At 42.6% G+C, this 21933-nt stretch overlaps 1 protein-coding gene and 1 pseudogene across 1 annotated transcript in view; both read right to left on the bottom strand.

The window, feature by feature from the left end:
* Positions 1-11823: 11823 nt before the first annotated feature.
* Positions 11824-12334, bottom strand: LOC142451314 (large ribosomal subunit protein uL23-like; annotated as a pseudogene).
* Positions 12335-18917: 6583 nt separating this feature from the next.
* Positions 18918-21933, bottom strand: part of ASB13 (ankyrin repeat and SOCS box containing 13) — a 58673-nt gene continuing 55657 nt past the window's right edge. Inside the window, exons 5-6 of the mRNA XM_075552433.1 lie at positions 21642-21833; positions 18918-21032 (exon numbers count right to left, since the gene is read on the bottom strand). Of these exons, the coding sequence (XP_075408548.1) occupies positions 20905-21032; positions 21642-21833 (320 nt within the window). The 3' untranslated portion in view covers positions 18918-20904. The remainder of the gene's footprint in view (positions 21033-21641; positions 21834-21933) is intronic.

The following is a 21933-nucleotide window of genomic DNA, read 5'->3' as shown; positions in this document are numbered from 1 at the left end:
CCCAAGGAGCCCGTGGCACCAGGATGCGCAGGGACAAAAACAGCGCGGGCCTCCTACCCCCACTTACCTCTGACCAGGAGCAGGGTAAAAAGAGAACGGCCTGACCGCCTCCAGGGTATTTCAAACCTCTGGCTGGGAGGCATGGTCGAAGGTATTGGTCGACCCCATTGGCTGAATTAAGCCCACCTGGGTCGAGTTTGGGCCAGCCAGGTGTAATGCCCACCTGGCTTGGGGCCTGAATTGGAGCATGCCCAGTTTGGGTGGGGTCTTCATGGTCGGCTAATGCTCGCCTGATTCCCTTGTAACCTCCTCTAAAGGGGGCCTTTACAGGCAAGGGAGGGATACCCCCCTTTCCCTATCAATGCCAGGAGGTACCAGCGTTGGGACAGAGAAACAGGAAGGATTCGAGGATCTGGAACCATTTTCTCCGGGGCTTTCCCAAGAGAGGGAAACCAACCACGACCTTCTGTGACACTCATGACATCTGTAAGACACAGCATGAACTTAGGGCTTAGAGCAGTCTGATGCCACTTTCCATGAAGGAAACTGTAACCAAATGCACTGCCACTGAATGGAACGGCCCCATGCGGTTTCCAAGGCTAGACATCTTTCAGGAAGCGCCTGCCACCGCCCTCGCCCACCGAGCAGCTGGACATTAACTACTATGCCAACAGGGCTCCGACTTTTCATGAACAAATGAGCTCAGCTGCTTAAAAGGAAAGGGTGCTGCCCATTGGGAAGAAAGCAAGACAGTGGTTTGAATTCCCTTGGAGGGTGGGGTCAGACATGCGGACTATTGTTTTTGTCCCACACAACTTCAAGGCCCTCTGCAGACTCATTGAGCTGTATCCATGGAGCTCCCTATTTGGCACGTCTGTGCAAGTGTGAAGGCGCCCTGCTGGCATGGTGGGTTATGACTCATTCACTGGGCTGCTAACTTCAAGGTCAGCAGTTTGAATCCACCAGCTGCCCCGGGAAAGAAAAAGGAGGCTTTCAACTTCGTAAAGATTTAGTCTCAGAAACCCCTGGGGGTGTTTCTAGTCTGTCCTGCAGGGTCGCTATGAGTTGGAATCGACGTATGGCAGTGAGTTTGTTGTAGTTTGCTTTGGTGTGGTTTGGGTTTGGATCAAATGTGAGCCAGGTGAGAACATAGGGAGCCACTGGCCAAGCCAGCTGCCGCTGGGATCCCACCTCGGCCTCCTTGCTCTTTTCCAGGACTCTCCACACTGCATCTGCAGGGGGCAGGCAGCACCGGAGAAAGAGTGGCCCTGGGAACAAACACATGCACGCATGCGCAGACACACACACACACACACACACACACACACGCACACACACACACACACACACTCACACTACCACCACCACCACCACCACCACCACCCCTGCTCTTGCAGCTGCTGCTTGTCACTGCAGAATACTTTCCCAAATCAAAGAAATTGCCTTTGATCTCTCTACAAGGTACAATTTGAAGCGAGAGACAAGCTGCCCCTAGAAGCTTCATGATCTTTTAGAGAAGTGAGTCCCTCCGCTGACCAGTTAAAGAACGTACCTGTTTTCAGATGGCATAAGAGTAGACTGTGAGCCCTCCAGCACAATCGAGGGCTTTCAAAAGACGGTTTCTGTTTTTTAAACGTGAACAATTGTGGAGCACAAGGTGTTATCATCAAAAGCACAACTTTATTGTCCATAGAAAACCTGTGTGTTTCTTTTGTTGATATCACTCATGGCCATGTTTTTTAACAGACTATAATCTGTAAGAGTCACATAAATAACTCTCTTCGCCCTTTTTTAAAAGAAGGATATTTTTACCCTTGGCTGGTCCTCTATGTATTAAACTTATATTATGAAAAAAATCAAATATTAAAATATATAAATGGGTTAATACCCACTAATCTACTTGCCTGTTTTTTTTTTGGGGGGGGGGATCTGGCTTCTTTTTTTTTTTAACAATTTATTGGGGCTCATACAATTCTTATCACAGTTCATACATATACATACATCAATTGTATAAAGCACATCTGTACAGTCTTTGCCCTAATCATTTTTTTCTCCTCTTTTCTTTTTTTACATTTTTTTTTCTTCTTTACTTGCCTGTTTTCAAGGAAACTCAAACATACCGACTGTCGTGAATATGGAACAGAACTAGGTAGAATTTTGTATTAGTATTGGTATATGTATATTAGTATACATAATTTTGTATACATAAAGTTAACATAAGAAGGAGCCAACTCAAAACCAACAGCCATCTATTTACCATCCAACAAAAACAAGTGGTAGCATTCTGTCATATTCACTTCTCTCTCTTTTTTTTTTAAGAAATAGTACAATATTAAGTTCCCTATGGTCCTCAACCCCAAGTCGCATTTCTGTTCCTCACTCCTCTCAGCCAAGTGGTCTCCTGGCCTCGGCCTTGGTGAGCCTTCCATCTGCCTCACAATCAGTACTGCTTGCCCTCATGCTGTCAGCACAGCTCCTCGGCCCTGTGTCCTGGTCTCAGTGCTTCCGCCTCTGCTGCCTCCACCGCTTCAGACAGGAACCTCACATGCACATGGCTCTTCTTCCTAGATGGTCATGGAAATCTCTCTGCTTCAGGGTGGATTTCTCTTTTAAACAATTTTATTAGCACTTCATCCACATGTCATACAGTTCAATAATTCAATCATATCCGGAAGAGTTGTACAACCATCACCACATTCCATTCTAGAACATATTCTTCCTTGTACTCATTGTCATTCATGTAATTATTTTTTATCTAATCGTGGCAAAAATAGACACAACAAAATATTCTCCAGCTCTGAAACTTCTACATGTATGATTCAGCGCCATTGGTGATACACTTCATGTGATACAGCCCTTATTGATCTCCTTTCCCAAATTATCCCACCACCATTAACATAAATTCAGAGCCCCTCATCAACAACGCCTTCTCCTACATCCATGGTAACTATTGGTCAAATTTGATTTCTTTCTCTTTTTTTCTTTTCGGTAGTTTTCTTGACATCATATTCACATATTATACACTTCCATCACTTTTATAAAGGGTTGTATATGCATCATCAATTCTAGTGCTCCCTCACCACTCCTGCATTCATTGTTTGCTCCCCAAATACTATCACCTTCTCCTACCATATCCCCGATAAACCTCTGGAACAGTTATTGTCTCTATGAAACCAGTCCTTCTGTGCTTCACAAACTGGGAAGCCTAACAGAAACAATTAAAAAAAAGTCAGAAAATAATAATTTTAAAAAACAATAATAGGGAGGGAGGGGGGAAAAAAAGAGGACCTGATGCAAAGGGCTTAAGTGGAGAGCAAATGCTTTGAGAATGATTGGGGCGGGGAATGTATGGATGTGCTTTATACAATTGATGTATATATATGTATGGATTGTGATAAGAGTTGTGTGAGTCCCTAATAAAATGTAAAAAAAGAAAAAATAATAATAATATTACAAAGATAGAAATACCATTAAAGCGTAATAAAAAGACCGCCATCGATATCTAAAAGGCCATGGAAGAAATTTTTCTCCTGGAGCAAGTGAAAAATTCTTCAGCCTGGAGCAAATTCAGGTTGGAACAAGAGGGAGATCAACTGAACAACTATCATATTATATCATGATTCGATTGACCATAATCAAGTTTATAGTAATCTCTATCTGATAGTAAAACTGTGTGAGTCCCATGCCTGTGGCTAGAGGGAATCTGCCAGAGGTTCAATCTGAGGAGAGAGTCTGCAGATAGGTTTGGGGTCCCCACTGTCCTCCATGGCCTTCTACAAATTGGGTGTTCACAATTTAAGCCCTGATACTTTTCCCTTTGCCATATTTGGATGTTGTTATTGTCATCTTTGAATCACACAAGATCGTGTACTTCTTCCATGTGGCCTTAGTTGACACCTCCATTGGATGGCTGCTTGATTGAATCCAAGCCTTTCAGACTCCAGATACTATTCCAATTCATAGCCAGGCACCATCTATTTTCTTCACCACACTTTGCTGTAGCATCCTTATCTTCAATGATCATTTCCTGAATCAAAGTATCAAGCAGGGCCATGTTATAAGAATCAACAGTTCTTTTTTTTAATCATTTTATTAGGCACTCATACAACTCTTATCACGATCCATACATACATCAATTGTGTAAAGCACATTTGTACCTTCATTGCCCTCATCATTCTCAAAACATTTGCTCTCCACCTAAGCCCCTGGCATAAGCTCCTCATTTTTCTCCTCCCTCCCTGCTCCCCCTCCCTCATGAATCCTTCATAATTTATAAATTATTATTGTGTCTTATCTTGCCCTGTCCGACATCTCCCTTCACCCACTTCCCTGATGTCCATCCCCCAAGGAGGAGGTCACATGTAGATCCTTGTAATTGGTTCCCCCTTTCCAACCCACCCTCCCTCCACCCTTCCAGTATTGCCACTCACATTACTGGTCCTAAAGGGACCATCCGCCCTGGACTCCCTGTGCTCCCAGCTCCTATCTGCACCAGTGTACATCCTCTGGTCTAGCCAAACTTGCAAGGTAGAATTGGGATCATGATAGTGTGGGGGGGGGGTTGAGGGGAGCATTTAGGAACTAAAGGAAAGTTGTATTTTTCATCATTGCTACATTGCACCCTGACTGGTTCCTCTCCTCCCCCAGACCCTTCTGTAAGGGGGTGTCCAGTGGCCTACAAATGGGCTTTGGGTATCCACTCCGCACCCTCCCCCCATTCACTAGGGTAAGATTTTTTGTTCTGATAATGCCTGATACCCGATCCCTTCGGCACCTCGTGATCACACAGGCTGGTGTGCTTCTTCCATGAGGGCTTTATTGCTTCTGAGCTAGATGGCCGCTTGTTTACCTTCAAGACTTTAAGACCCCAGATGCTATATCTTTTGATAGACAGGCATCATCAGCTTTCTTCACCACATTTGCTTATTCACCCGCTTTGTCTTCAGCAGTTGTGTCGGGAAGGTGAGCATCATAGAATGTCAATTTAATAGAAGAAAGGATTCTTGCATTGAGGGAGTACTTGAGTGGAGGCCCAATGTCCTTCTACCTTAATACTAAACCTATAAATATATGCACATAGATCTATTTCCCTTCCTAATATATAAATATATTTACATATATACATGTCTTTATCTAGACCTCTATAAATGCCCTTTGCCTCCCAGCTCTTTCCTCTATTTCCTTTGACTTTCCTCCTGTCCCACTATCATGCTCAGTCCCCACCAGGGTTTCAGCAATTCCTCTTGGTTACATTACACTTGATCATGCCCTACCAGGTCTCCTACACCCTCCTCACCACTGATTTGGGTCACTTGTTGTTCCCTTGTCCCTGGGTTTGTTAACACCACTACCTTTTCACCCACTTCCCCCTCTCCCATGTCCCCCCGGAACTGTCGGTCCTTTTGTTTTCTGCTCCAGATTGTTCATCCAGCCTATCTTATTTAGACAGACCTGCAGAGATAATAACATGCACAAAAACAAGACAGAGCAAAACCAAGCAACAATATACAACAAAAACAACAACAAACCAATGAAAACAAAACACAACAAGAAAGAGAAGCTTGTAGTTAGTTCAAGGATTGTTTGTTGGCCTTTAGAAGTGTTTTCCAGTCTAGTCTGTGTGGGCACCACGCCCTGGCCCCAAAGTCCACCTTCAGCATTCACTGGGGACCTCGCCATTCCATTCCCTTGCTGTTCTGCTACACCCCCTTAGTGTTTTGCCTCGGTGTGGCAGGATCAGATAGATCAGGTGCAATTCCCACACTGTGTCTCTGGTGTTGTCCCCTATAGGACTATGGGTCAGTGAGGGGCGCCATGTCTCATAGTGGGGCCAGCCATGTGGTCCGAACCAACTGTTCTTGAATTAGGGCTAGAGTTAAGTGGAAGCCCAGAATTCATCTGCTGTCCATGGGTTATGAATGACTGTGGTTTACTTTGTCAGTCATGTTATGACAAAACCAAAAACCCACAAGAACAACAACAATAAAAACAAACAAAAGCCAATGAAACAATAAAGAAAAACATTGTCAACCATTCTGCTGGGGCATAAGGCCATTGCGCTGATAGCATCAATAATGTTTTCAATGGCATAGACATTAAGTTACTATTGATATGAGGAGTTTACGTGAGCATAGTCCAACTGCGAGCTGCAATCCATGATTGTTGCTTTGTACACATTGATTGATTAATTGACTTACTGAGCATGGGGACTGGTTAGGGAAAATTTTCCTGTATCAATAATTTATTTATCTATTTATTTATCTGATCATTTTATTAGGGGCTCATACAACTCTTATCACAACTCATACATACATCGATTATGTAAAGCACATTTGTACATTCATTGCCCTCATTACTCTCAAAACATTTCCTCTCCACTTAAGCCCCTGGCATCAGCTCCTCATTTTTCCCCTCCCTCCCTGGTCCCCTCCCTTCTGTATCAATTCTAACAGGTACAGATTCTTGCCTAACAGATTAAAAGCTGTCATATAACTGCAAGGGGAGCATTGAATTATTAAATATATTATGGTCTGGGTCCCTTTTCATTGGACATCCACTAAACCAGGGGTTCCACCCAAGGTCCAATGACCACCATTGCCACAGTCTTGGGGTGGTGAGGTGGGTTTCTTGTACTCAAAGGAATGGCAAAATGGATCAATTCTCTCTATTAGACTTTTTCATGTGTCCTAACTGTATTGTATAACTCACTGCCATTGAGTCAACACTAACTCACAGTAGCCCCTATAGGATAGGGTAGAACTGCCCCTGTGAGGTTCCTGGGTGGTAACTCTTTCCAGGAGTCAGAAATCCTGTCTTACTCCAGCAGAGCAGCTGGTGGTTACAAATTGCTGACCTTGCAGTTAGCATCTCAACTCACAACCACTACGCCACCAGGGACTATTTGCATAGTCCCACGCAATCATTTGGTGCGAACTACAAAGACATAGATAGAAGAACCATATTTAAGCAAGTTCACTTCACATTTCCCAATCTCAAAACCTATGATGCGGCCATGGTAGTTCAAACAGGCTGGTGCTGGTACTACTTCAGATTCACAGGCCAATGGGACAGACAAAGAACCCAGAATTCAATCCATCCCCCTATGGACAGCTGCTCTTTTACAAAGGGCAGAAACATTTAAACGAGGAAGAGATCATATATTTAATAAATGCTGGTAGCAAAACTGGATATTCATTGGCAGAAAAATGAGACAGGATCTCATACAACAATAAACTAAACATGTAGGGTCCCACAGGGATTAATCCTCTGGTTAAGCTCATTCAGGGATGTGACAAGTCTTGCTACCAGACAGAGAGCATTATAAAGTCTGTGATCACAGAGGTAGTTAGACTTAAATATAATACCTTATCATTCTGTGTTCTTTTCTATTGAGGCTTTTTCCTGTTTTACTTTGTTATTGTTTTGAGGTTATTGTTGTTGGGTTTTTGTTTGTTTGTTTTTGGCACGTTTTCCTGTCTATGAAATCCAGGATAGGTAAATCTTTACAGACAGTAACTGGAGTAATGATTTCTTGGGGGCATGGCAGGGGAGGTGAGGGGGAAAGGGGAGCTAATAGCAAGAAGTACAAGAGGGAAGAAAATGTTCTAAAATTGATCGTGGTGATGATTGTACAACTCTTTTTGATATGATTGAACTAGGAATCATATGCTATGTGGATTATGTGCCAATAATGCTGCTTTTAAAAAACATAGTACCTTCTCATCTGATCTCCCTTTTGACCCATTGTAAAGTTGTTTCAGATTTTAATATTGTCTGCTTTCTTTTCCATTGAGGTTTTTCTGTTTTATCTCATCATTATTATTGAGATTTTTGTTTGTTTGCCTGTTTGATTCCTGTTTATGTTTTGTGTGATTTTCTGTGCATGAAATCCAGCATGGGAAGATCTATAGAGCCAGAAACTGGATTGAGAACCGCCGATGGGATGACAGGAGAGGATGGGGCGAGATTGGAAGCGAACAGCAATGAGGATGGGAAGAAAACGTTGGAATTCATTGTGGTGATCATTGTATGGTCTTCTTAATGTGATTGAAAGATTACTGTCAAGATTGAAGTGGTTGACTATATTCAAGTGAAAAACATTTAATTAATAATAGAATCAATACGCTAAACAAGTAGTAAAATAAACTCAAAGAGATCAAAGACTGAAATATAAACACAGAACAATAGAGACCATCAAAAATTTAGGGACCTACTGAGGGTTCCTAATCCAAGGCCTACATACACTTTTTAACATAACTGGGAGTGCACAAACAGCAGAATGCAAACTAGATGATTGGGACCTCCTGGAGATTGTGCATATCAAAAGATTTTCCCAAGAGTAACAAGAGAACTTACAGATGGGGGGGGGGAGATTGGCAATTATATATTGAATAAGAGACTAATCTCAAAAATCAATAGAGACCTTGACCATCTCAACAACAAAAGGACAAAGAATCCATTTGTTAAAGGAGCAGAGACAAGAACAAAAGACATTCAGGGAGCCAACAAATGCATGAAGACATGCTTGTGGTCATTAGCCTTTATAAAGCTGCAAAGCAAACAATATCTCTTCTCATTCCAGCATTAACAGAAAAGTTAAGCTATATATATATATATATAGAAAAATAACTAATACTGGCCAAGGTATGGAAATTTTGGAGCCCTCATAATACACAGCTGGTCGGACTGTAAAATAGTACAAGCATGGTGGAAACCATAATGGTGATGATTGCACCACTCTGATATGAATACGCCATTGAATTATATCATATGTGAGTTATATGTCAAAAAGACTTTTCTTTTAAAAAAAGAGTTGTGGCATGAATAGATACATGCACACCCATGTGCATCGCAGCACTGTTCCTAATAACAAACAGATGGAGACAACCTCAGAGCCCAGGAAGGGATGAATGGACGGCAAAACATAAGCACGATGGAATACTATGCAGCGTTAAAGAATAACAATGAATTTCAGACATCTCAAAACATGAACGAATTTGGAGGACATTATGCTAAACGAAATAGTCAATCACAAAGGACAGATATTATATAAAACCATGTCTGTAAAAAAAAGGTTTACGCACAAAAAAGAAACATTCTTTAATGGCTATCAGGAGTGGAAGAAAAGAAGAACAAATAACTAAGTAGACAGTAGATTCGTATTAACTTGGGTGAAGAGGAAACCAATATGCAATAAGAGATAGGTCAGTATAAATTTGTCGAGGCATGATAAGACATTGAAAAGAAGATAAGAGCCAAAGGCGGCAAAGGTCAATATTATTACACACAGCTCTGCAATCACGGTGGTCACAATAATCTATGAGTGAATTCACAAGCCGAAGAGGTATAGAAAGGAGACTAGGGTAATTCCCGCAAATACATGTAGGTTTGACAAGTATTTCTACACATTGTACATATACACCTATGCTCCAAATAGGTCCGTGAAATAGTGGAGCGTTCACTGGGTAAAGTTATGAAAACTTGTAAGCCATAGCCAAATACCTTGAGAGCAAAGTCACTGGCTCAGGATCCTAGAACAAAGGGGGTCTTGGCACAACAATTGTGCCCAACAATTGCACACCGTAGTTCACAAGAAGAAAATGTTCTACACCCGACCTTCGTTACTAGTGACTAGAGTCTTCAAAGCTTCTTAGTGGCTATGGAACAACTACTGGTCTCTCCCTGTCCTGAGCAAAGAAGACTGGAGGACATCGAAGATCCCTGGAAACCATGCAAACTTCAGCCTCCACCTCCGTGGGACCAGGCTAACTAGATGGGCTCCATCAAGATTTTGGGTCTGATAGAGACTAGTGGAGCCCCAGAGACCCTTCCTTAGTCTGGAACTGAGCTCACCCCATGACTCAAATTTTAGACATACGATAGACAGGCCTATACAGTGAACAATAGTGCAGGGAGGGAAATGGAGTGGATGACATTATATTGTGGGGGCCCCCCATCAATAACATGAAAAACCGTGTGCTATTTATGGCAAACTGATGCACTATATTGACCTTCAACCAATTCAGAATAAAATGTTCAAACCACAACAAAAACCCAACTGCAAGATAGCAATCCAGCTGGCTTCTCCAAACTTTGTTGGACAGATTGTGGGCTTGCCAACATCTAAAATTATGTGAGACAATTCTTTAAAATTAATCTGTGTATCCAGCTGGTTCTATTTCTCAGAAAAGCCTTGACTAATACATAAAGCAAACTCCCTGCCATCAATTCTGTAGGACAGCAGAGTAGAACAGCCCCTGTGGAGTCATGAGATTGTGACTTTACAGGAGTAGAAGATGTTGTCTTTCTCCCACAGAAAGGGAGATTTTGAACTGTTAACCATGAGATGAGCAGTCCGTTTCATCACCCAATATGTCACCGGGGCTACTGATATATATATAAACAAATGTATGACAGCATGTAAACAAAACTAAACAAACAAAAAAACCTCACTGCCAATGACTCGATGCCGACACACAGGATAGAACTCCCCCCATGAATTTCCAAGACTGTAACTCTTTATGGGTGTAGAAAGCCTCATCTTTCTCCCAAGAAGCTGCTGGTGGTTTCAAACTGCCAACCTTGCACTTAGCAGCCCACTGTGCCACCAGGGCTCCGACATATAGGTATCCAAAAATCTTTAATTTTTTTAAAATTTAAATTGAAACAAAGCAATTCATATTGTACCTAAATAAGGTTTGCCAACTGTTCCCGGCAACTATTGTATTTTGGGCTTAACACAAAATCTATTTCAAGTACCCGTCTATTCATGTTAAGACATATAACTCGAATTCATTCTAACTTTTACATGATATAGGTGTTATATGAATAGATTCCACAATTTATCCCCTTCTTGTAGTCTTTTTGGGTATTGTGCAAATTGCTGTGCTAAACAACCTCATATATGTGTTGTCCAAGATTTATAAAAGTAGGATAATTGCGCCTGATCTGATCCTACCACACCAAGACAAAACACTAAGGGTGTGCAACTGAACAGCAAGGGGAACAGAGCAACCAAGGCCCCAGAGAATACCAAAAATCGACTTTGGGGCCAGGGTTTGGCACCCCATCAGACTTGACCAGAAAACATAAATCTGGCTAGCTGTACCCTGGTACAGATAGGAACTGGAATAGGGAATCCAGGACAGATGATTCCTTCAGGCCCAGTGCTGAGAGTGGTGATACCAGGAGGATGGAGAGAGGGTGCGATAGAAAGGGGAAACCGATCACAAGGATCTACATATAATCCCCTCCCTGGGGGATGGACAACAGAAAAGTGGGTGAAGGGAGAAGTCAGACAGTGTAAGATATGAGAAAATAATAATAATTTATAAATTATCAAGGGTTCATAAGGGAAAAGGGAACGGGGAGGGAGGGGTAAAAATGAGGAGCTGATACCAAGGGCTCAAGTAGAAAGCAAATGTTTTGAGAATGATGATGGCAATGAATGTACCAATGTGCTTGACACAATGGGTGTTTGTATGGATTATGATAAGAATTGTACGAGCCCCCAATAAAATGATTTAAAAATAAGTAAAAGTAGGATAACTGGGGAAATGGAGTAAGATACAGTATGTTCAATTGTATTAACTAAACCAACAACAAGAAACAACCCAATGCCATGGAGTCAATTCTAACTCCTGGGACCCTATAGGACAGAGAACTGTCCCAGGGCTGTTAATATTTATAGATGCAGACTGCCTAGTTTTTCCTTCACAGAATGACTGTTAGTTCCAAAATCCCTGAACTTTCAGTTAGCAGTTGAGTGCTTAACCACTGTAAGACCAGTCTCCACCAAATAGCTCTCCAAAGTAGATTTATCACTTTTTTTATATATATTGAAAAAGTTTATATTTAGCATTAGCCAGCTGGGCTCACTTTAGATGATTCCAATTTTGTTGGCAACATCTAAAGCGTCATAGTCAGGAGCCAGTCGAACATATGCCTTCTCACCGTCAGGCCTGATCAAGGTGTTGACCTTGGCTACGTCAGTGTCATAGAGCTTCTTCCCAGCCTGTTTGATCTGGTGTTTGTTGGCCGTGACATCCACCATGAACACAAGTGTGTTGTTAACTCCGATCTTCTTCATGGCAGACTCTGTGGTCAAGGGGAACGTGAAGAAGGCATAATGGTCCAGCTTATTTCTCCTGGGGGCGCTCTTTCAAGGGTACATGGGCTCAAGATCTTGGGCCGCTGGAAGGTGGGTGACGTGCGGATCTTCTTTTTTTTTGTGGCTGTGGACGCCTTTCAGCACGGCCTTCTTGGCTTTTAAAGCCTTTGCTTTGGCTTCCGTTTGGGGAGGGGCAGGAGCTTCCTTCTTCGCCTTCGGCGCCATCTTCGTGAAAAGGCGATTTATCACTTTTTAGCCCCACTAGCAATCTGAGTTTCCATTTGCTCATATGGTCCATTATCATTATGCAACTGCCAGACTTTTTATTATCGATCAACCTTCCAGTATATAATTGAGGCAGTCACATAATCTCCAGTCCACTTGAGTGTATTAAGAGTGAAGGGGTAGAGATTAGCCTGTCAATTAGGTTGCAGCTTGATGACCTCATGTAGAGGCACGGTGAAGAGCCATAGCTCACTGGAGGCTGGATCCATTCTCTCTCTACCTTCCCTTTCCTGCTGTCGAGACACTCAGAGAACTGGAGGAGTCATGTGGTGACCTCGTGCCAGCGCTGAGATGCTTCCACTGCCACTGGATCCACAAGACTTTCCACCCACCGGTCTGTGATCTTCCTGCATTCTGCATCATTGCATGTGCTGTGTGAGTCTAGAGAGGAATTTATGGACTAGTTTTTGACATATGGATTAATATCAGAATTATGGACTTGATCTGGAGTGGGCTGGGATGTTTTCTCAGTATACAATAGCTCTTTGCTATATGGCTCTTTCTTATACATATATGAATGTCCCTGAATTTGTTTCAGATATAGATATATACTTTAAACCTGAAAGGGACTATACCTACAGGTATGTGCTGGTTTAATATGGAGCACTTGCATATGTGTATTTATCTCTTTACCTATTTTTTAAATTGAGTTGCTAATCTTCATCATATCGATTCATAAGAGAGCCTTAAGCTTTATGTATCTTATCAGTGTTCTATGTGTCTACAAATGTCTTCTCCAAAATTGTCAACTTCACATTAGGTTTCAAAATGTAAAATTTTGAATATATCATTCCAGAAATAGATGGTGCTATACCAGACTCAAGGAGAAGAGCTAATTAACCACAACCATTGAGTCCGTTCTGACTCAAAGCGACCCTATAGGACAGGGGAGAAGTGCCCTGTGTGGGTCTGTGAGGCTGTAACTTCTTTTGAGATTATAACTCTTTACAGGAGTAAAGTCTCTTCTTTCTCCCAGAGTGGCTCGTGGTAACCACCACACCACCAGGGCTCCAGAGTAGTTTATGGATCTATCAGATTACTCTCTGCAATTGAATCCATTCCAACTCACAGCAGCCCGATGGGACCGAGGAGAATGGTCCAAATGTGCCAGAGCTACAAATCCTTACTGAAGTAGACTGCGACATCTCTCTCTCTCTCTCCTTCAGGGTGGCTGGAGGGTTCAAGCCACTGACCTTTTGGGTCAGCAGTCAAGTGCCTTAATCATTGTATCACTAGGCTTCTTTATAAGATCCACAAACATTAAGGACAACATAGTTTAGACATTTCCATATAGTTTATATTTGGAGATCATTTTTTACTTTTCAAGAAAAATACATATATATTATATATATAATCAAAATATATTTAATTACCTAAGTTCAGTCTCACAAAGATACTATAAAACTAGTGAGTCCTCATTTCCTCACCTGTAAAACAATATGATTGGTTCAGTAGATGATCATCAAATTGTCCCCCACCCCCATTTTATTTTCTAGTCTATTTCTGTACTTGTTTCTCTCTCTTTTTAAAAAAAATCATATTATTGGGGTCTCATACAACTCTTAACATAATCCATACATACATCAATTGTATAAATCACATTTGTACATTCGTTACCCTCATCATTCTCAAAACATTTATTCTCCACTTAAGCTCCTAGCATCAGGTTCTCATTTTTCCCCCTCTCCCCACTACCCCATCACTCATGAACCCTTGATAATTTATAAATTATTATTTTGTCATGTCTTACACTGTCCGGCATCTCCCTTCACCCACTTTTCTGTTGTCCGTCCCGGAGGGAGGAAGTTATATGTATATCCCTGTAATTGGTTCCCCCTCTCTACCCCACCCTTCTGGTATTGCTGCTCTCACCACTCGTCCTGAAGGGATCATCCACCCTGGATTCCCTGTGCTTCCCATTCATATCTGTACATCCTCTGGTCTAGCCAGATTTGTAAGGTAGAATTGGGATCATGATAGGGGGGCGGGGGGAGGAAGCATTTAGGAACTAGAGGAAAGTTGTATGTTTCATTGTTGCTACCCTGTGCCCTGACTGGCTCATCTCCTCCCCGAGACCCTTCCATAAGGGGATGTCCAGTTGCCTACTGATGGGCTTTGGGTCCTCACTCCACACTCATTCTCATTCACAGTAATATTATTTTTTCTTTTTTTTCTGAGAGGAAAAAAAATTTAATACATAGTGCTTAGGTTATTATTCCTATTATTTTACATTTTTAATTGTGAATTCGAGGTTTACAGAGAAGATCATAGCTTTACATTCAACATTTCAGACACATTCTGATTCCACTCATCCAGTGTAGTCCCCACGACAAACCATTGCTTATACTATTTCTTCCCTGTGTCTTGATTTTTTGTTCTTTGAAGCCTGATAACTGATCCCTATGGCACCTCATGATCACACAGGCTGGTGTGTTTGTTCCATGTGGACTTTGTTGCTTCTGAGCTAGATGGCCACTTGTTTACCTTCAAGCCTTTAAGACCCCAGATGCTATATCTTTTGATAGCTGGGCACCATCATCTTTCTTCACCACATTTGCTATGCACCCACTTTGTCTTCAGCGATCGTGTCAGGAAGGTGTGTCTCTTATAGACAGTGTATGGATGAGTCCTGTTTTCTTATCCAGTCTGCTATTCTCTGTCTCTTGACTTGTGCGTTAATTCATTTACATTCAGTGCAATTATTGATGGGTATGAATTTGTTACTGTCATTTTGCTGCATGTTATTTTGTGGTTCTGTGTGTCTCTGCTCCACATAATTTTCTGTGGTAGGTTCATTTTGATTGAGAGTTTCTTGTCATCTTGTTCTTTGCTGTTGTTTTATTGTTTACTAAATCTTTATAATTCTTTTTTATTTAGATGAAGCTGATTGGCTTTCTCTGAGGTACTCTATAATTTAAATTTTTTCCCAAAGCTTAACAATCTGTTTTATTTTGAAATCTATTTCACTTCCTCACCATTTCAAAGTTCTGTAACTACGGTATTTAATCTTTTTATTTTGTAGGGACCTTCGTTTGCATATTTATCTATTTGGTTCCCTCTTTCAGTCTTGTAGATTTACCTTCCCTTAGATACTTGTGTATCTGGATTGCCTTCTGGATGGTGTTTTCATGTATGTTCATCTCAGATTGTTGGTTCTCTGTCTAAAGAGCTCCTTTTCGTATTTCTTGTAAGATTCGTCTGGTTTTCACACATTCTTTTCAGGTCTGTTTATCTAGAAATGTCCTAATTTCACCAGCATATTTAAGCAGTAATTTTGTTGGGTATATAATCCTTGGTTGGCAATTATTTTCTTTCAGGATTTTACAGCCTTGGGACTGCGTGGTTTTCACCAAGATATCAGAACTAAGTTTTTTTTTGCCCCGGAGCTTAAGCTTATTGATTCATCTTTATCGATAACTTTGTGTTTTCCCCAAGCTGATTTCAGGATTCTTTTTTTCATCTTTGATTTTAAAGTTTGATTATGGTATGTCTTAGTGGTTACTTTTTGAAGTCTCTCCTCTTTGGGGCCATTCAGCTTCTTAAATTCATATTTTCTAATTTTTGGATTCCTGGTGGTGTAGTGGTTCAGCGTTGGGCCCTGATCCACACAATTAGCAGTTCAAAATCACCAGCAGCTCCACAGGAGAAAGACTGGGTTTTCTACCCCTGTAAGCAATTACTGTCTTGGAAACCCACAGGGAGTGGATATTAAGTCAACATTAATTCAATGGCAGTGAGAAGTTTTCATATTAGGAAAGTTTGCTTCAACATAATTATTAGACTTCCTTTTTAAATATTTTTTCCTGGTTGTTCTAGCAGACTGGTGTTGAGAACTTCATCTTCAAGCTCACTAATTTGGTCTTTTATTGTCTCAGTTCTACTCCTTTGCCCCTTCTATGTATTATCTATTTCTGGAAACCTAGTATTAGTCTTCTGGATTTCTGTTTGCTGTTTTTGTATACTGTATATACTCAAATATAAACTGACCCGAATATCAGCCAAGGCACCTAATTTTATCACAAAAACTGCATTAAAAATGTGCTGAATATCTCAGCTTATACACGAGTATCTGTGGTAGCTTCTAGTATTTCGTTTACTTTGTCAGTTTGCTTTTGACATGACTTCCTGAATTCTTTAAATGTTTCCCCTTGTTTTCTTCTTGATTTTGTCTGCAGATTTCTTAATCTTTCTCTCAAATCATTAAAAGTACCTAAGCATCATTCTTTTATCAGGTAGCTCCAACGCCATTTCTTTCTCAGAAAGGTCTTCTGGCTCTCTATTTTGTCCACTTGTTTGGACCACGTTCTACTGTTTCATCATGTGAATTGAAATGGTGTTTTGTCTCTGAGACACTCTGCTATTGTTGTATTTATATTTAATTCATAAATATATGTTGGTGTATTCTCAGGCTCTTGCCACTGTATCTCCCAGTGGGTGTGGTAGAGAATGTGTGTGTGTACTGTTTACTGCTCACATAGCACAATTAAGAGCTGGTTTGTCTGGTGTTGGGACTGCCTATCATTTACAAGGAAGTACAAGGGGCAAGGTAGTGGCCCTCGGCCAGTGGGTGGAGCTACAGAAGGAAAAGGCATGGCTTGGCCATGAGGTAGGGTTGCTGTCTCCTACTAGGTGGACAAAGAACGAAAATGAGAAAGGAGAGAAACCAATAACAGTAAAACCAGAAAATAATAAAAAGACAATGGAGGGAAACAAACAAAAAAGAAGTTAATAGCTAAAAGGAAAAATAAAAACAAGGGACGGGAAAAACAAAATTGGGGGGGATGGACAAAAATATCTAAGAAAAACATTTAAAAAGAGAAGGGACAGAAGTACAAAAGCAGAGGAAAAAATTAAAGAGGAGAAAGACAAAAACCAAGATGAGAGGGAAAAACCTAGAGAGGAGAAATTTTACAGGAGGTGCGGGGAGGTGGGTAGGATACCTGGTTTGGGTTGGCACCCTGTGCCAAAGAACTCATGGGTTAGGGGTGGGAAAGTATAGGGATACCTGGTCCTAGATGAAGTTCCTGTTGTGCTAGATGCCTGGGGTCAGGACACCTGATCTGAAAGTAGTTTGTGCTGGCTCAGAGTATTTGTTCCACAAAGAAACTGTTTCGGGCCCATATGGCATCTGGAAGGGAGTTCTTGCCTGCCTAGATCTGACATTGCATGTTCTGCTGGTCTGAGGTAGACTACATATGCCTCTAGACATAGGGGTGGTGCACCAACATATACACAGTATCTCCGACCTCAGCAGGAGCTGCAGGGAAGGATCACATCTTTCTGGTCTTTAGTCGCCAGAGATCAGGCTCCATCAAATGCTAATTGCAAAAGTTCAAAATAGCCTTGTTATATCAGATAAGGTGACAATCTACCCATTCCATCTGTCTCCCTTCTCACCACTTTTGTTCACTTACTTCTCTTAATCTGAATTAAATCAGCTATTCTATCCCATCTTCTGAAACTCAGGGTTTCCTGGATTATCTATATCTATTTCATTTGGTCTCTTGTGTTTTTAGTGTACAGGGTCTGGGTAATGTCTCCATAGTCATTAGTCATGTAGTCTCTAAGTCTCTCATCAAATCTTTTTAATAATCAAAATACGTTATTCCTGGAAAAATAAAGGTCCAGAAGACAAACTTCTCATTAGTCACGCCACTGAAGAGTGAGGAGGGCCTGAAATCTAGTTATTTGACCCTTCAGGCAGTGTCTCTTCCCCCTGAAAGTCCCCACCAGGACCACCCTGAAATCAGCATGAGAAGTGGTAGGCAGGTGTAAACCCTGGGGAGGTGTGACCTTCTAAAACACAGGGAAGATGTCAGCCAACCCTCTTCGCTTACCCAGGACACCAGTTCCACACAAAAAGCAGGGTCACATAAACACAAGGATGAACTTTATTCAATAACTTTTATTGAGCAACAAGCTGACAGGAATCTGATTCTGCACTAGATACTATATTGTATGAAGATGATACCAGATTTCATTGCTAGAGGTACGTTTCTGCTACTAAGATGAAAAGGGTAGAATCCACAGCTGTTTTATTTTTATTATTGCATCCAGAAATGTATATTTCCCTAAAATGTACCCAAATGGAAATGGGTCTTGAGCCGAAGGGCCCCTATAAAAGTAGCTAAAGTGCTGGAGATGGAAAGTGCCCATGGCAGCCAGCATGAGACTTCCCACCACACCTGTGACTCTGTGGAGCATCCCTGTGGAGATGCCTCTGGAAGCACAGTGCCACTGGCATCATCTTGGCCAAGATGATCTCATCCTATTCCTTGAACTCTCTGGGGCTGGGAGGCCCAAGCGGATCCTGGGATTATCGGGTGACCATCAAGTTCCCATTTGGGGGCACGTTGGCTTCAGGCATGATTCACATTAGTGGTTACAAGTGGTGTCATCTCCATTTCCCTCAAACAAATATTCTCAAACTAATTATGCATTTAATTCATAGCTGGGGGGTGGGGGAGTTCAGATGCCAAGATTCTGACATGTAGCAGCCATACAGGTCTGGGTAGACCAACCCTGGGAGTTGAAAGCCTTATCTTTCTCCCATATAGTGAGCGGCTGATGGTTTTGAACTGCTGACTTTGTGATTAGCAGTCCAGTACATAAACCACTATACTACCAGGGCTTCGAATATGAATATATGATCTATTTCACTTCATGGTTTATGACATAGAATCAGGGTTGTCTTTATTACTATAGGAATGAATTATAAAACAAAATATGTCGTTTTCTGCGTTGGGTGATCAGTCTTGGTTTTACACAGTTTAAAGCACTGAGTATGTTGCCTTACAAATAATTTATGTTCCGTAATGTGAAAAATGGATGGCTGCATGGTTTATGTACCCATCGTGTACTGGCAACTTCCACCAACTGTAGAGCTTCAAGGAGTTAATAAAATTGAAGATAAGAGAATTATTTTTCCAGCTGTAGAAATAGGCAATGATAATCTTTCCAGTGTTCCCTAACAATTCTGTACATTAGAAAGGGCTACAGAGTTATTCATGAGAAGATAAGCTAACATGCCTTCATTTTTTTTAATCCCCCTACTTAACTTTTTTTTTTTTAGTGGCTTTGGCATTTATTTTGTACCTCAAACACTCAGAAACACTCCCCTTTTTGTGTGGTTTGTCCCGGCAGCCCTGGGGACTGGGTCCCTGGGATGGGCTGAGACAGCAAGCCCCCATACTTTTGAATCTTTGGCGGGAATCCTCCAGTCCCCTAACGGGCCCACCTCCCAGAAGCATTTGATGCTGTTGATCCTCAAGGATACTAGAGAGGGCACTATGATTAGTCATAAGCATTCGGGATTGGTGAGCCAGGCAGCCCACTGCGGAAGCCTGTCTGCTAACACCTCAGGTCTGCAGTCGGGGCACACGTTAAAGGTCACGGGCTAGTTTGATAGACTTCTACCCAAACTAGGCCTGGGTAAGAAGTGTTTTCCAGAGGTGAGCCTACATAACGTTTTATACGAGCTGAAACCTAAAACTGAAGGGAAAACTTCCTAAGAAACACTGCCCTGGTTGTGGGGAACAAAAAGCCGGAGAATTCCCCCACTGAGACTCGTTTAAAGGCTCCCTGAGAGATGGATCGACCTCAGCACAGGTGGGCCTTGGAAAGAACCAACAGCTGACCCTTTTTAAAAGGGTCAGCAGGGAGTCATCCCAGGCCTGGACAGACCAGCACCCTGACGCTCACATTCAGTCCAGCTTTGGAGCACAGGTGCCTGCCTGTGAACACAGGAGCTGCCAAACCCTGCCAGGCAGGCAAGGCCATACCTGTGGTGGCCCAAGACCTATAGCTTCGAACATCAGCAGCAGCCCTCTAAGTCTTCAGCTTGGCCTGGCCTTCCCCTTTCTAGCTAGAGCAGTGGTTCTCAACCTGGGGGTCGTGACCCCTTTGGGGGATCGAATGACCCTTTTCACAGGGGTCGCCTGATCCCGAACAGTAGCAAAATGACAGTGATGAATTAACAATGAAAATAATGTTATGGTTGGGGGTCACCACAACATGAGGAGCTGTATTAAAGGGTCGCGGCCTTAGGAAAGTTGAGAACCACTGATCTGGAGCAGTCTATCCTTTTTCTAGGACTGTGAGGACGGTTGGTAAAAAAGAAGAAAGAAACTAGATGGTGGCTGGCCATGACCAAGCTGGTGTTTAAGCGTAAGCTCTGGGGAGGACCAGCCCAGAGAAGTGCAGGCAGGCAAGGCTTGGGAACTGGGCTTCCAATCACTTCATTCAGGCTAACCCCCCTGGTGACTCTTAGAGATGCTGTTCTGAGTCAGTGCATCAAGAGTAGGAATGTAGATTGTCAGCAGGGGGTTGACCTGAAATTAACTTTTTGAAGCCCTGCTTAGAAATATCCTCCAGGATTCTGGAAGAAAGAACAGGAGAAGCCCCCCAGGGACTATCGATAACCGCGAGAACATCCTGAACAAACAAGTCAGAATCCTCTTCCGACGCCAGCTGGACAGAGCGGGCTGGCCTCCAGTTCTGGTTCCTGCAGCTCAGTTGTAGGAAAGGTAATCAATGAGCCGGGGAGGGATATTTAACTCGGCGATTTTCTCCAGTCCTCTGACGCCAGTGGCCTTCCTCAAGCTCACTCTACAAAGCTGTGACAGGGTCAGAGGTGTCTCTGGGGGAGGGGAGAAAAAGAACAAGGAAGCATATGAGGACAGCTTACAGAAACGGCATCATCTATCCTTACACATAACAGGTACAAAGGCGGTATTGCAAAGGCCTGCCTGCCTGTTGGAGATGGAAGTGCCCTGCAAACCTTATCTAGAAGGTGACTAGAAAGGACAGTCAGGGACCTGAGAAAGGAAGATCAGGAAAGAAGATTCCGTAGAGGTCCACAAGGATCTTTTGGTTTTTTTTTAAGAGCCAGGTGTTTTAATTTAGTACACAGATGTGTCCGTAAAGAGTTAAGGGCTCACTCATAAGCCTGCAGGTACATGAGGTAAAGGTGGAAGGTCAGAGCCTGGGCAGCTGCGAGCTTCCGGGTGCTCCAGGCCGCAGGTCCACTCTCGTTAATGAACGAGCTGCAGTTGGAAGGGCGCCTTGTACCAGCAGGTGCTTCAGCACGGGGTATCAAAACGCAGTGGGGCCTTTGGGATTCAAGGCAAAGCTCTGAGCTGGGGCTCAGGGAGGGATGGCAAAGCAGGGGCCAAAGAGGAGAGATTATTCAGAGGCTCCCGGTCACCTAGTGGGAGGGAAATACTCTGAGAGAGAAGTCTGGCCTCACTTTCGTAGAACTCGAAGCACTTGGCTGGCGCACTGCTGCTCCACGTGTAGTCGGAAGGCTTCTTCCCTCGGTTGTCTCGGGCGTAGATGTTCCCCCCAAACTCGATGAGCATCTCAATGAGGTCCACGTTCTTCACCTTGGCCGCGTGATGGAGGGCTGTCTCGTGAAGTTTGGCTGCATTCACGTTGGCCCCTGGAACCAGAGAGGGGAACAAGTACCACCAAGGAGAGGACTTCAGGTCAAGAGAAAGGCTGGCGGACTACACACCGCAGCGCAGTTAACAGTCTCCATC

The sequence above is a fragment of the Tenrec ecaudatus genome, chromosome 6, assembly GCF_050624435.1.
Source record: "Tenrec ecaudatus isolate mTenEca1 chromosome 6, mTenEca1.hap1, whole genome shotgun sequence".
Taxonomy (NCBI): domain Eukaryota; kingdom Metazoa; phylum Chordata; class Mammalia; order Afrosoricida; family Tenrecidae; genus Tenrec; species Tenrec ecaudatus.
This window is presented reverse-complemented; position numbering and strand designations above follow the sequence as displayed.